We start from the raw sequence: 15748 nt of genomic DNA, 5'->3' as shown, positions 1-15748 counted from the left end.
TTATGTCATTTTGGAGGAATTTGATCCCACTCTTCTACTTCTGCAAACTCTAAAATGCTGCTTCAGTTCATTGAGGTTTGCAGACATTGCAGTTCTTTTAAGGTTTGATTTTTTTTCTTTTTTCAGCCATTCTGTTGTAGATTTGCTGCTCTTTTTGGTATCATTGTCCTGTTGCATCAACCACTTTAGGTCAAGCTTTGACTATCAGACAGATGGCCTTACCATTTGACTCTAGAATACTACACAGAGGAGTTCATGGCTGGCTGCAAAACAGGCCCAAATCATCAACCCTCTACCACTGTGCTTAATAGTTAGTATGAAGTCTTTATACTGATATGCTTTTATTTCATCTCCACTTTGGTCTTATCTGTCCAAAAGACATTGTACCAGATGGCTTGTGGTTTGTTTGAATGCAACTTTGCAAAGCTCTCGCATTTTATTTTTCTTTTGCAATTTCCCCGAGCCCTGTAGATTGGTAAGTGCTGTGAATGTTTTCTACTTGTGAAGATTTTTTTAGTATACAATGATTGACTACAAATTGTTTGGAAATTGGCAAGAGTTGCTTCTTTACAATCACTGCTGATGTCTTTCCCCCTGTGGCATTGTAATAACACATACCTGAATAATCTACAAACTGCCAAAACCTCTTCTTTTGTGCTCACAGTTTTTCTTGTGCATTGATTGGCAGCACCTGGCTGCCTACCTACCTTCTTAATTGCTTTTGAAACAGTAAGGGTGTACTTTTTCACACACTGCTTTTGTTTTTTTGCTACATAAATAATGATAAGGTAAGGTGTGTCATGTTGTTGTTAATCCAAGGCTGTAATTAAACAATTTTAAGACCTGATTTAGAACAATTTATTAACAAAACGTCCTGATACATAAAATCTTAAAGTTGAAGAATGGTTTACTTCCTTTTTTTACCCCTTTTTACTGCACATTATTAATATGTTCCATGTTATTCCTATACTATACTCTTTAATAGCATGTTTTCTCTGAACTATGCATAGTACGCATATTTTAAATCATATTTAAAAGTTCATACTGTTGCTTCCTGCCTTGAGTGCAGTGTGTTCTTGCCGTCCCAGGGGAGTCAGAGTCAGAGTATCTTTATATTGACCAGCCTTTCAGACAGCTCTCCAAGGAGACCCGGACCTATTACTGCTCTCCTGAAGCAGAGCTGGCCCTGGGGTGCCACCTCAAGACCTGCTAAGATGTACAGTGCACGACTGCTCATGCATTTTCGAGCCGGTCTGAATTATTGAGAGAATGGATGAGTCAATTCAGACCGAGTTAACACTGGCTGGTTCACCAGTGTGTGTCTGAATCTTTTTTCTTTTTCTGTTTAATCTAGGCTATCAGAAAAATAAATGTGTGGAATCAAGCAGAATGGGAATTTTATTTTATCTATTGCTTGTGAGATAGGTTAAATTTGCTTTGGCTTTCTGAGCGAGATTGGCTTTTGAACAGACAGTTCCTTCAATTTGGGTTTAGCTAAAGGAATTATAGGTTTATTTTAGGCCTTTATTTTCTTGTCTCTTTCCTTTGTTGCTATGGTAACCTTCCACATCCCCTAAATTGCCCCTCGTCTGACTGATGGGTGGTCCTTTTTCTTTTCTTCAACAAGGCCAGTGCACAGACAGAGGTCGTTGTTTTGTTGTCTATCTTTGCTTTTCTTTTTCTTTTCCTTTTAATGTGTTTGTGTAACCGAGAAGACTGGAGACCAGATGACAGCAAATTGATCCGGGTGGTCACAGATGGAGATGTGTGAGTCGAGCCTGAGTGGTTCAGGCCTCTGAGTGTCACGCTTCTCACGGCCCTCCTGAAGTGTAGTTTTCAAAACAATACACTTATACCCAAGAGTCTTCCCTGTTCTTGTTCGCTCAATGACTACTTATTATTAAAGTCTTATCCAGGGTTCGTGTCACAGAGCATAAACGCTCCTATCAGAAAACGCTCGGCGTCGAAGCCAATATCAAAAAGAGGAAGTGCTATCTTCTTCTCTGCCACATCCTCTCATGCGCTTATCTTCCTTTTCAACCCTGTGACATGTTATTTTCTTTCAAGCCAACAGTTTGAAATTGAGTACAGCCAGACCTTTGCATTGATAGAAATAACAAGAGTCTATTCAGATTGAGTACAGCCCTCCACTTCTGATATATCGCTGTTTTGACACTTTGTGGAGTTGACATCAGCTAAGGAACTCAATTCTGCCGAGTTGCTCCCAGAGTGCTGAAGGTAAGCTTATCCAAAAAGACTTTTTGTTTATGACCTTGTTTGAAAGTTACTGTCAACCTCAGGAAAAGGAAGCCACACACAATCTAAACACCCAGAGAAAGAGAAGTTGCTCACCGAGGCGTTTCTGTTCCACAGATCCAGGAAACAACCGTTTGACAAGCTCCAGGTCACGTCTGTTTTGTCAGAGTGTGTTGCTTTATGTGTTTGCTGTGCTTTGTCTCAGGCCATATGATTCAAAATGTTCACAGAAACAAGACCAGCCCCTGTAACTCTGCAGGGACCTGAAGTTCTTGATCTAATGAGTTTGCCGTTGAGAAAAAAACAGAAAAGGGAAAAAAAGAAGTGAGGAAGTTAAGTGGCTTCCTGTTTTGGTATAACGTGTTTTTGGAACAGATCGATTCCAAACCCAATCAGTTTCCGTTTCTCTGTGTTTTTAGAAACGTGTAACACCTTCAGTCAGAGTAATATACCTGCATTAGAAGTTCTGTGTGGCTGAGCTGAGCACAAGGCTGTTTTTTTCTTTGTACTTTAAAAGCAACAATTCTGAGATACAAGATTTCCTCTCAAAGGTAAGCTGTCTGCCATCACAGCCGGCATTTTTCACTGCTGGTCAGTCCTCAAAACCAGCTGAAAACTGAGCAGTATGGCTCCGGATACTTACTGAGGCACCACTGAGAGTATTTTCTGCCAAACATATTCATGGAGAAAGTGTTTCTTCATTCTTCTGTGCTTTACAACCCACTTTCCCCCCTGAGAAAGTTGGAACAAATTGTGTACAAATTGTGTATTGTGATGAAAGCAGAATTCAGTGATTTGCACATCCTTTAAACCTTGCCTTTGGGGTGCAAAGACAAATAGTAAAACTGCGAAGTGTTTAAAAAAAGAGATGCACATTTTGAATTTGAAGCCAGCAACATGCTTTGGAAGAGGTTATATTAGGGCTATGTTTCCTGCTGGGTGTCTTTTAATAACAGTCCAAGCATGTGGTAAGTCTTAAGACCAACTGATTGAAAGTAAAATGTTTTTCTGTTCTTGCTTGAAATAGAATTATTATCTTCCTCTTTGTATTTTACATCAAAGTAGGAAATTGAACGGTCCCAATATTTTCAATAGTTGACTATTCTGACTAGAGGAAGGTGATTTTACCATACGGACTATTTTAATAAGGAGTCATGCTGTTGTGCAGAGTGTGGTTTGACTTTGTTTAGCCAAAATAAGCAGGGTCTTCTTGAAAAGGACATCTGGATTGCAACAATGAAACTCTGTACCTTTTAGCATTAATAAACCCTTCTCAAAGTTTGCAAGTTTGCTGTTTGCTGTTTACAGGAACGGTTCATGTTCCCTTTAATCCAGATGTTGTATTCATGTCTAAAAAATTTTTTTTTAGATCCACATCCAATGGAAGCTTGTGGTAACAATTTAACCCACCCCCACCCCCACCCCCAACAAAATCAGCTGGTGTCAAGAAGTTCTACCTCACCAATACTTAACAAATATATAAAAACAATCGTTTCTAATGTAAATCATCCTCTGAGCTGGAAGAAGAGAAGAGGGGTACACCGCTATTCGATCTTTAAAACTTTGAGAACCCTGCTTGATCGTGTATTGATATCATACACTGTGTATTAGAAATTCCTGTAGTTTGTTGTAATTTTATGTAAATGTGTTGACAGGTCAGCAGAGGTGAAGATATCACTTTGCAGAGGAATGATGGAGGAGAACATCTTTAATTATCAGAAAGAAGAAGAGCCTGTGGAACTTGAGTCTTTTCAGGGTATGTTTGCATTTACTCAAAAGGTCAATCTTAGTCATCAGTGATTCATGTGGCACATGTAAAAGATCATCCCAGTGACCTCATATTGAAAATCGTGTCTGCCTCGTGCATTTCTATTAGACTTTCGCCAATATTATATAATGAGGATAATGAATATAGACGTGTCTATCTGTAATCATTTAAACCTGCAGGACATGACCTTAAGATCATTTGGGGCACTGATGTTGTGAACTTGAAAGGTGACAGTTGCTCATTTACACATTTAGCAGACATGAAGGAAAAGAGTTTAGGTCCAGTATTCTCTTTCATGTGAAATCTGGTGTGCTCTGGTCTCTGCCACCTCCTGGGGTGAATATCTGGTTTTTAATTTGCTGAATCCTCCACTATGTTCCCCGGCTAGTATCAAAGTTTTTGTGTACCGAATGATGGGTTTATAAAACACCGACTTCATCGAGAAAGCAGTTCTGTTGGGAGCTGAAATTGGCCACAATTCAAAAGCATTGCATAAAGATGCAAGAGGCTCCATACAGCAGAGTTGGAGTGGGCTTGTCTTTCTAAGTAAAGCAATAGATTTCGAATAATTCTTTGATCCATACTCCACATAAAATTATGATTCTCGCAGCTTAATTATATTGCCAAGTTAGAAGTTCTGCCGAGATAGATTAGACTAACCGAAACAGCTTTGCGGGCTCTGCTGATTTCTATGTTGCTCGGGAGGGCTGGATGTATGAAGGGAATGCATTTGAAAATGGCCAACCTCAAAGTATATGTGAATAAGCAGCAAACATAGTGGTACTGCCAAAACATGTAAAACCTATCACTGAAATATTCAAAGCAGAAATTCTAAAGAGAGCTATCAGATGCACTTTGGGTGACGTAAGAGACTAGCGCAGTTTTGTTTTCATGTCCATTACAGGGGAGAAGAGGAAACTCATACAACCAACATCTTTAAAAGACCCCAAACTTGAAAAGCTGAAGGAGGTAAGAAATGAATCCCTGCCTTGCACATGTCGGATTCGCTTTCTTCTATTTCACATTTACTGTAACATCAAACGCCCGTCCTGGACAGCCGCAGATCTGAGATTACCTTTGTGTCTTTAGTGGGCTGCATACAGGAATAAGGTGTGAGGATGGGTGAAATTTTAATGAGCATAATTATAAGAGAAGATGGGAGACAGATGTCACGGCGAGGAGCCAGCAGACTCTGCTGGATCAGAATTTTAAACATATTGTTGTAAAGAGGGCAGCGCTAATGTTTCACACAAATGGAAAAATTGAAATAATTCTGACATCTTATATGTAAACTTGAAAGGAAAACAAGTGAAATATAAGCTTTCTTTTAGATGAGTACTTGTATCTTGCATTATTATTATTATTATTATCTGTTTCGGGATCCAAAAGCACAATCTTTAAAAACAGGGTCTCTTGCTGTTTTTTTTTCTTCATCTGCAACACTGGCAAAGGAAAAATGTATGCAAGAAGATGAAAGCGGATAATTTCTCTGACCGTGTGATGAATTATATCTCGGTAGGCACTGGTTGATTGGATCAATAAGACTTTGAAACCCGAGCACATCGTTGTTCAGAGTCTGGAGGAGGATGTGTATGATGGACTGGTACTTCATCACCTGCTGTGTAAGATAATGAATATTTGATATTTCATTTATCATACTTACTTCCGTTTGATAGTGATTTGACTGAGAGGATGAAAAACAAACAGATATTATGTTAAAAAGCTGGAGGTTGTTGTCAGTCAGACCCTATAATGATACTCGGTTGTTTCTTGATTTCTTCAGCCAGGTTGGCCGACGTGCATTTGAATGTGGAAGAGATAGCGCTGACCAGCACAGCTCAGATCCGCAAGCTGGAAATAATCATGGAGGAGCTGGACAAGAGACTGGGCACACAGGACAGCAGTCAGATCAAATGGAACGTCAAACGTGAGTCATGCTGCTGACTGGGCTTCGCAAACAAAGCAACAAGTCAACAAATGTTCTCTTCTGGCAACCCTCTCATTTCAACAGGATTTGGTGCTATCACAAGGGTACCATGTAAGCTTACACCAACTGCTCAGGATTTTGGTGGAGATAAAATTTCCTGACATTATAGGGTTTCATTTTAAGCACATGTCAGTGCTGGTTGCTTGGTTATGCAGAGAAATAACTTGTAGACTGCTGAACACTTTACCTAAAATGTTCTTTCTTGGGCTGACACAACATAACCTGGCAGGGCAGCTGTCAGATTCTTGACTACAATTATTTCACTTTCTTTCATTGCCTTCCTTTGTGTTTTGTTCAGGGTGAATCCAAATAGAAGACAGGGAAACGTATCAAAAAAGACTAATCTGTGCGAATGCTAATTAAAAGTTAAACATGATTTGGTGATAATCATGTTTACTGCTGTCAGCAGTGTGCAGTTTTATTCTAGAGATAACAATACTGAATCAAAATATGGTCGCAAGCACAATGGCATTGCTTACGATCTGGAGTTGTGGAACCACCTTCCTGCCTTTTTAATTTCTCATCTGCAGGCAAAAAAGGTCCCTAAAATGACCATGTGTTGTTCTGTAGTACAACCCCAATTCAAACAAAGTTAGTGTACAGTGTAAAATGTAAATAAAAATCAAATCCAATGATTTGATGAACTGAGAAAATGTTAAGAAAAAATAAGGTCATTTTGAATTTGATGGCAGCAGCTGAGCTAACAGTTTTCATAAAAGAGTAAATTGTCTCATGTTAAACATTCTGAATTTTGATTGATTGAATTGATTTAGTCTGAATAAAATCTCAGTTTATGGGATTTGCAGCTTGTTGCTCTTATTAAAAAAACAAAAACCTAAAAATAGGGCTGTACATGCATCACCATTTAAATTCTTTTAATGTTAGGCAGCAGGAGTAATAATAAGGATAATATATTACCAAGAAGGTCAATATAATATGGTAATATTGTCTAACAGGGTCATCATGGAGTTGTTCTTAATGGGAGTGCTCCGATCATTAGCTGTGGAGAAAGTTTTACTTAGAGTGAAGACATAAATAGTAGGGGTGCAACGATACACAAAATTCACGGTTCGGTTCGGTTCGATACTTTGGTGTCACGGTTCGATATTTTTTCGATACAAAAAAAATGTTCATGCCTTTTTAATTTGTCATTTATTAAAATTATAAATATATATTTTAACTCAAAAGTACAGTTTTTAAATTTAATGTTGCTGAAACAAAAGTAATTAAAAAAATAAATATATCTCAGGGCTCTCAAAATTTCAAAATCCCTGGTAGCCCTTCGGGCAGGGACTCTTCAGTTTTTGGTAGCCCAAAATAAATTTAAGTAGCCCGAATAAAAAAGAGAGCAATTTTTTGATTGATGTTTTGTTTCCTTTACAATATTATACATTAAAGTATAATATTGTAAAGGAAACAAAACATTGATCAAAAAATTGTTGAAAAACAAATTACAACATTGTATAAAAATTACAATCATCAACTCAAATACTTGGTTCTAATTGAACAGAAATTTCTATGAACTTGTAAGAACTGTGTAGGACATGAATCCATCTGTTTCAGATCCTGAATTTGAAATTTCCACTGAAGTCACGGGTAAGAGACAAGTGGAACCACATAACGGTCAGCGATTCTCTGCACGACCAACCTCTCATATGTTTAAGCTTGCTGCGGGAGATTTCACTTGTCATGTTTGCATAGTAAGCTAACGATTGATAAGACGATGTCAGAGGAATTGGTGCGCAAATTATCGTCACTCACCAATCAGTACTGTCGCTCTCTATACACAGTTCGCGCGATTGCAAAGTGAAAGCAAAAAAACAAGCGCAAATTCAAACGTGATTTCAATATGTCACATATTGACAGTGGCTCATCGATGCCAATGACATAATTACCCAGCTACATTTCCGAAAGAATGCAAAAGCATTGACATATATTTTTCCTTCCTACAATAGCCCGACGGGCAGGGCAGAGATAGATTTTGGTAGCCCGACTGGAAAAATCGCTAGCCCCGGGACGTCGGGCTAGCGATGTTGCGAGCCCTGTATCTGATTGAGGAATCACTCATCTTTGGAAAAGAGAGTTTATTACAGAGAAATGGCTCTTTCCAAAATAAAAGCTATACTATACGCTTCTTCTGGGCTATATTCTCAGCAGCATATTGTAGCGGGTCAGGGCTGTTCGGGGTTCTGTTTGTACAGTTATGTTTTGTTTATGTTGCCATAGTGACGGGTGACGCCCTCTCGCTGCGACGGTGTGTCCTTCCGGGGTCAGAGGGCGCCCTGTGTTGTTGTTGTCATATGTGCGGTTGCCGCGCTGAGCAGTTAGCTAGCGGCAGTGTTCTTCTGCAGATGTCAATAAACGGCTGTGCTCCCTGGCTAGCTCACGGGAAGCAAGACCAAACGACACCTCCGTCTCCTTCTTGTCTGAGCTCGCCACACTGGTGTCAGAAGTGGGATGATGGTGGCACCCCATGTTCTGACCCGAGTGAGTTTTCCCCCGCCGGTCGTGACCGGCCGGTGCGCCAAAAGAAGGCACCTGGACATTTGCAGGACTTTGTGTGAGGTAATGGGGTCGTCGGGAACGACTGACCCCTTAGGTGGGGGCTATGTAGCGGGTCGGGGCTGTTCGGGGTTCTGTTTGTACAGTTATGTTTTGTTTATGTTGCCATAGTGACGGGTGACGCCCTCTCGCTGCGACGGTGTGTCCTTCCGGGGTCAGAGGGCGCCCTGTGTGTTGTTGTTGTTGCTGTGCGGTTGCCGCGCTGAATAGTTAGCTAGCGGCAGTGTTCTTCTGCAGATGTCAATAAACGGCTGTGCTCCCTGGCTAGCTCACGGGAAGCAAGACCAAACGACACCTCCGTCTCCACCTTGTCTGAGCTCGCCACAATATTAAACATATCAGGTCCCCATAAGGAGAATCATGTGCTAACAGCTGTCTAAATGACTCGGGTCAAGTTTGTAGCATGCTTGTTGTTTTTGTCTGCTTCCACTTGTCTTTGCACTAGGATGATGTCGGCGTAAATGTGCAGTCATATTCGTTGTGTTCCCACTAGTGCTGTCAGCGTTAATCTCGTTGAAATGACGTTAACGCCACAACACGGCAAATCTCCGTTAACGAGCTACCCCTGATCGCCCCGTGCGTGGGGCTAGACGGCCAACACGTTAACGAGCTAACTGCGCTAACACACTAGTTCCCACCCATGTAATTGAGCATTGCGTGGCACACCCAACATACTGTTTTACTTTAGTCCATGACGCGCTTACCTTCAGGGTCATACGTCACATGAAAACCAAAATAATTCCAAACGCCAGATCTGAATGAGGGTGGGGGAGGTTCAATTTGCCATGTTGCAAGGAGAGCTTAACTTCTGTCTCGCTAGCTTGCCCTGCGCTCTTCCTTCTAGCATGCTGTCTGTGTTGAGCGCTCAGTGGATCTGCGCTCGACAGTGCAGCCTAGGCGGAGTAGTCGAACGCAGATTCACTGAGCGCTCAACACAGACAGCATCGTCAGAAGGAAAGTTGATAAAATAAATTACAAATTTTGTATTGTTCGATACATATGCGTACCGAACCGAAAGCACTGTATCGAACGGTTCAATATCGATACGAGTATCGTTGCACCCCTAATAAATAGATAAAAATAAATGCTATTGTTTAGTTTTGCTGAAAACTGGATTGATATTGAAAATAGCTGCTAGCGAGTACTAATGGTAAGTAGGTTATGGGGCCAAGTGTCAGTTTCTTATTTATCAAAGACACTCGTGCCCTGCTTTGTGTGCATACTTGGTAGCAGAGAGTTTGATCACATCGGCCGATTTTTCTTTTGTGTGTGTCTGGTCCTCTGCTGTTTACCTGTCAGTCATCCACAACAAGGACCTTCTGGCCACCCTTCATCTGCTTGTTGCCATGGTGAGATGTTTCCAGCCTGAATTGGATTTGCCCTCTGATGTGAAGATTGAAATTGTAATCGTAGAAGTAAGTTGTTCTTGTCAAACTTTGGCACTTTTTCTTTTGCTCCAGGATGGTTTCAGACACACTTTGTGTAATTGTTGCTCATTGTGGTGTGCTGTACACCCAGGTCAGCAAAAGTGGAATCAAATCAGATGTGCAAGTGGAAATCTTAACAGAGGGAAGGTGAGGTGCTTACTGCCTCGTGTGATCCTGTAAATGTGAAGAAAAACTCACCTCATATATATATATATAAATCCTTTTTTCCTTTTCAGCAGCGACACAGACTCCCTCAGCAATACTGAAAGTGAGTGAGAGTGGTCAGAGGTTGAGCTGATGTGACATCTTGAATGTCATCCAAAAAGCATTACAGCCTACTAACACATTTTTTTGGCTGTCTGGTCACCCAGGGGAAGATCCCATCGAGCAACTGCTGAAGCTTGAGGCTCACAAGGTCAACACAGTGAAAAAGGTATGACAAGGACACCAGAAAAAGTAAAGAAGTGCCGAGATTTTTTAAAGGTGTTGACTTTCTCATCTCTAGAGAGAGAGGAACTCCAGTGGTGTTAACACAAATGATAAATGTCACGCTGTGTGTTTGTTGCCTGATCTGAACCTTCAATACATGGCAGATGAACAGAGCTGGCTGGTGAAGGACGGGACTCTTAATCCAATGTGCTTGTAAGGCTTTTTGGCCTTCTTGCAAAAGATGATTTTCAAATACTGTTGAGCATGATCTTTTTTCTTTTCTTTTTTTTAAAAAAATCAAATAATTTTCACAGACTGCATGTAAAAAAAATGGAAGTAGCCACCATGACAACACTCATGGGTTAGTGAAATCCTGTTTTGAAGACTCAATTTTAGGATTTTGGAGCCAGAAGTTCCAATATTTGATTAAGATAGATAACTAAACGCCTGAACACAAACTAAATTCAAGAGTTGTGAGAACACTTGAAATACAGGACAACAAAGTCTGAAATGAGCTATAGGCTGACACAAAGCAGCTCAAAGAGAGAAAGAGACAAAAAAAATCTCATATTTTAAATGTGCAGTCGTTTTTTGCTGGCTGACTAATACTTTCCTTGATTTCGAGTGAGCTACACGAGGTGCAGAATGAACAAGTTTAGATGTCTTACTTTAAGAGTCTGATATATTAACCATTCCAACTAATGCTTTGGGTTTTGATGAAGATACCCTAAATTGTCAAGTTGCATTTCAAACTGCAAAGTTTTATAATTTCTCTGTTGTAGGCCCTGGTACACTTTGTCAACCAGCATATATCATCTCTGGGTCTGCAGGTGATAGATATGGACAAACAGGTATACACCAACAGCTGGAAACCTTCTACTGCTTACAGGCTTTCTTTTGATAAAAATAGACTCAGTGATTACTTCCCTTATCACTTTCAATGTTCCAATGCTCTGTGGGTTTGCTGTCCAGTTTGCTGATGGTGTGATTCTGCTGCTGCTGATCGGACAGTTGGAGGGTTTTTTCATCCCGCTCTTTGACTTCAACCTGACCCCTGTCAGTGACTCTGAGATGGTAAAGTATAGATTCACATATATGGATTCATGCCACATGCAAAGCTTTATTTTCTCAAAATATAACTCAAAATTTTGTTCAAACGTATTTTATTTTTGGTGCAGTGTACGCATTCACACAAATTCCTTTATTCAGTTCACAAGTGTTAGGAATGAAGTACACTTTTTCATCTGATCATCTATCAATCTAATTCCCAGCCGATCACTTGGATACAGTACTAAAACATGACCCAGAACAGTGCCCATTAAAAGATATGATATTATCAAATGAATATTATACGGTCCCCATAATAAAAGTTGTTGTTGTTGTTGTTAAAAACATAAATGTCAGGTTATTTGGTGATTCTGAATTAGCTGTAGTTGGTGTGAATGATTGTCTGTTTCTCTGTGCTGGTCCTGTGATGGACCACTAACATTTCCAGGGTTGTATAATACCCCAGGGCATACTGTGTGTTTGCCAGATGTTAGCTGGGACAGGCTCCAGCCCTCCCATGCCCCTAGTTGGGAAAGCATTTAAGAAAATAGATGTATGATTTTAAAAGTAATTAGTAGCTATAGCTATTACTATGCGATAAAAGCACCAGAGTACAAAAGGCTTGTAGTATATTATCATAGTGGAATAAAATATACAAGTATTATAAAATGGAAATCTTCAAATTTAAAGTTAAAGCACTTCATAATTGTAAGTTCAGCACTAAAGTACAGTTTATTCAATAAATATCTCTACTGTTGTTACAGAGTCAACTTTTTTACCAAAAGTGGGGTAGAATCTAGCTTTACAGTAAGTCTTACAATAAGTGTGGTTCATTGCTGAATTTTATCTCATTTAAATTTTTTTTGTTGTTTTTTCAAAAAATTCTAGCTTCATAATGTCACCTTGGCCTTGGACCTCTTGAAGGATAGAGGCTTTCAGCTCTCCAATGTTGACCCACAAGGTGAGACAAATCCACTTTGTTCACACATAACACACTCAGAACTTGTTAATGACTGTTTTACTGAGATTGAAATGCCAGGCACAGATGATGAAGAAGAAAAAAGGCCTGCAGATAAAATGATCGTTACCATAAAAAAATGAAATCCTACAGCGCTCTAAGACACCAATGTCAAACTAATTCAGTGATGATGCCCTTTATCAGGAGAATTTATCTGGATGACGGGAAAAAATGCTAAAATGTGTTTGTATGTCATGCAAGGAAGGGGATTGCTGAATTAATGTGCTCTACACCGTGGAGTGAGAGTTTGAGAGTGTTTTGGAGAGGGAGATGGAATAGCGTGCTGAATATGAATGAGCGCCGCTCGTGCCATGATGAGTATCACTATAGATGATTAGACACAGAGATTGATCCTTACTGTTACTGTTACTAGGCTATATCAATGTGCGGGTGTTTATCTGAATGAATTTGTGTTATCTGTCTTACTGAAGACTGCTGCTAATATTTCACATGGAAAAGAGACAGTTGAAGTGGTTTGGGTATCTGAAGGGCCAACTAATCAAGGTGGTTCAGGCATATCCTATCAGGAGAAGGCCTCAGAGCGAAGCTAGGGCAAGCCGAAGACATTACATCTCTTAGGTAGCATGGGAACACCTTGGTGTCCCCCCATCTGGATGAGTTGGAGGAGGTTGGGGGAGACGGGAGCTCTGGGCTTCTCTGCTTAAACTGCAACCCAGACCCAGATAAGCAGCAGAAAATGGATGGATTAATGGCAGCTTTAGTGAATTTTACAGTGTGTAATCAACTGTATTCAATATTTACAAACATAATTTTTGTCAATATTAGATCAAGATGTTTAAGTTAATTTTTTTATTATAACAAAATATCATGTTTGTGTGTTTGGGGGCTGTTTTTAATGGTGTAGGCTTGCTGTTGTAAGCCCCATCCACATAAAAAGAATTTGCCAAACGCCAATTGCACTTACAGCCAATCACTGTTTGCTTGTGACGTTGTTGTAGGTAGCCCTCATGGATGTTATGTTATTTAGCATGCAAGATGCCGACTTTCTCTGACATATACTCATGATCTCTAATGGCCACATGTACACATGAAAAGGTTCAAATTCTAGGAAGTCATAAAGCTACAGCATTCGTTTTTGTTTATTTTCAAGTTTAAAGCATACATCTGTGGTGGGTTCATGCGGTATGACTACATCGTATGCCACCAGCAACGCTCATGTGTGTGTTTGGGTAATTTCCTTCGGTCACATAGACTACATCATTCCATAAGGCGGAGAGTGAAATCGAGCAGGTGACCGGGTGAGTTACTGACTCCTCTAAGTGTGGGAATCAATCAGTGGCAAACAGATTCACTCCACTTCCCTGCAGATGCGCTATTGACAGGAGGAACTTCCCTCTAAACTTGAATCTTCCTCTCTTTAGATCGCTAAAGCTGTCCCACCATATTGCCTCCCAGCCACAGAGCAAGTAATTGTAAAATAAATCCTCGACACGATAACTGTTAATGTAAGGACTAGCACAATTAATCTGTGCCAGGAGCGAGTGGGTAATTTAATTCATTTTTAGTGTCTTTTTAATTAACGGCATAATTGCAGCCACTGAATGAGGAATCCCAGCTCTCAGGGCCTAAAATGAGAGCATGCTGCGTGAATTAATTAGGTTAGCCAATGGTGAAGTCGATCTTTCTGTCACATTCATTCAGTCAGAGCATCTCACAACAGAGAGCAATTTTGTAGGGATCTTATCTCACCAAGGACATATTGATTAAGTTTCCATCTAATGTTTTTTTTGTCCTCCTGATCTATGACCTCTTAGGATGGATTGTGAGAGTAGCTATTAGCTAATGCTGGTAAAAAAGCGTTCGCATATTCTTGCCGCCTCAGTGGCTTAAGGATGCTGCATGTGGATTATGTCTCCTCTGAATATTGTGACAGATATTGTCTCTCTGGACACCACTGCAACCTTGAAAGTCCTCTACGCTCTTTTCAACAAGCACAAAGGGAAATGAGAGAGGACATCGTGTGAAGAGGAGCGGCGCAGCGGGAAATACAGAAACGACCAAGTAGTGCGTTTAGCCAATTACTAAAAGGTGATTCTGCAGTTTTGAGAAGCCAACGCTGTTTCCAGGCTGAATTAAAGGATTAAAGTTATGTTCTGTAAAGTGAAGTGAAATGATGGTTGGAGGATCTTTAGTTTGTGTATTATGATGTATGTGGCTTAAAATATGTGGATCGCGACAGCCGAAAGAGGGTTTGAATAAAAATCATTCAGAATTACGCTTGAATGACTCAAAGTCGAAAGCTCCACAATCATTATAATTTTACTTGTTGCAAGTTAAATAACTTGTTGAAGCAGGATTACAGCCTTACAAATGTATTTTTAATGTCACTGTGTCTTTAAGAAAAATATCCTGTATGTGAACATTTTTATCTCCATAAAGCTTAAAGAGCGCTACCAAAAACTGGAGGATTAGAGCTTCAGATGCGAGTACTAATACAGCAAATTGCTTAAGCAAATGAAAATGAGAAATATTACGATGTTGATGTTTATGCCTAAGCTGATGCAAGTCATTTGATGCAAACAAAATGTCAGTGACTGTCTTTTTAAAATAAGATCCAAAATTGTAACGGTACCAATAAAAGTCGAACAAGCCATCGACAGTCAAACAGGCTTTTAATAAACCTCAGGGTCTCTTTTCCTGTGCCAACGTGTAAAAACTACGTAAAAAAAGTGTGCCAACTCAATATGTCTTGACTACACTATTGATTTCTTTACAACTTGTTTCATCATCTGTGTGTGTTTTTGGTTGTTTTTAACTCTCATATTTTAGAAAATATAAGCTATAAACATATTGTTGGTTACAATGTATTTATAGCTTATAGCCTTCACTGTTATATATTGCGTGCTGTAGCTGAAGCTGTAAGACCCAGTTTATGATAATGTATAATAATTACCATTTCAACAAAGGAAGCTAAACCTCACACTTCTGTGTTTGCGTATGAGCACAGCACATTTAAATATAGCGCCGTTAAATCTGTCACCTGTTTACATCATACTGACAGTACAAGGATCAATAAATATTCATTGACAGCATAAATCTACTGCATAGAAGTTTTATTTTGGCTCACTGGTCACATTTGGTGTACTCTTGCCTAGCCCTTGTTTACCTCTTCTCTTCTTTTTTCAGTACATTTCCGCTTCAGACTAACAGTGTTGGAAAATGAGACTTTTCATTCTTTGTACACCACACCCCTGGCTTTGGCTGTCATTTCTCAATAAACAATGTGGATTTCT

At 39.8% G+C, this 15748-nt stretch overlaps 1 protein-coding gene and 2 long non-coding RNA genes across 7 annotated transcripts in view; 2 read left to right on the top strand and 1 right to left on the bottom strand.

Moving 5' to 3' along the window:
* LOC120730075 overlaps positions 1-2462 on the bottom strand; it is a 10696-nt gene extending 8234 nt beyond the window's left edge. Inside the window, exon 1 of the long non-coding RNA XR_005695047.1 lies at positions 2353-2462. This is a non-coding gene — a long non-coding RNA (uncharacterized LOC120730075). The remainder of the gene's footprint in view (positions 1-2352) is intronic.
* Positions 1-15748, top strand: part of parvg (parvin, gamma) — a 17103-nt gene extending 1355 nt beyond the window's left edge. The window contains exons 1-13 of one of the 5 annotated variants that reach the window (XM_040026180.1): positions 961-2238; positions 2374-2404; positions 3912-4012; positions 4929-4993; positions 5544-5646; positions 5808-5951; positions 9873-9988; positions 10092-10147; positions 10237-10268; positions 10372-10433; positions 11212-11280; positions 11402-11503; positions 12365-15748. In XM_040026180.1, coding sequence (XP_039882114.1) covers positions 3946-4012; positions 4929-4993; positions 5544-5646; positions 5808-5951; positions 9873-9988; positions 10092-10147; positions 10237-10268; positions 10372-10433; positions 11212-11280; positions 11402-11503; positions 12365-12577 — 1029 coding nt within the window. In that variant the 5' untranslated portion in view covers positions 961-2238; positions 2374-2404; positions 3912-3945 and the 3' untranslated portion in view covers positions 12578-15748. Of the gene's footprint in view, positions 1-960; positions 2239-2373; positions 2405-2697; positions 2808-3911; positions 4013-4928; positions 4994-5543; positions 5647-5807; positions 5952-9872; positions 9989-10091; positions 10148-10236; positions 10269-10371; positions 10434-11211; positions 11281-11401; positions 11504-12364 lie in introns of those variants that run through there. The other 4 variants (XM_040026178.1, XM_040026177.1, XM_040026176.1 and 1 more) reach the window with 4 other exon arrangements.
* LOC120730076 lies at positions 5958-7050 on the top strand. Its single transcript, XR_005695049.1, has 2 exons — positions 5958-6419; positions 6615-7050. It is a non-coding gene; the product is annotated as an uncharacterized LOC120730076 (long non-coding RNA).

Source organism: Simochromis diagramma, unplaced genomic scaffold (genome assembly GCF_900408965.1).
Source record: "Simochromis diagramma unplaced genomic scaffold, fSimDia1.1 OVJJ01000293.1, whole genome shotgun sequence".
Taxonomy (NCBI): Eukaryota; Metazoa; Chordata; class Actinopteri; order Cichliformes; family Cichlidae; genus Simochromis; species Simochromis diagramma.
The sequence above is the reverse complement of the archived record's forward strand: the minus strand, read 5'-3'. Positions and strand labels throughout refer to the sequence as shown.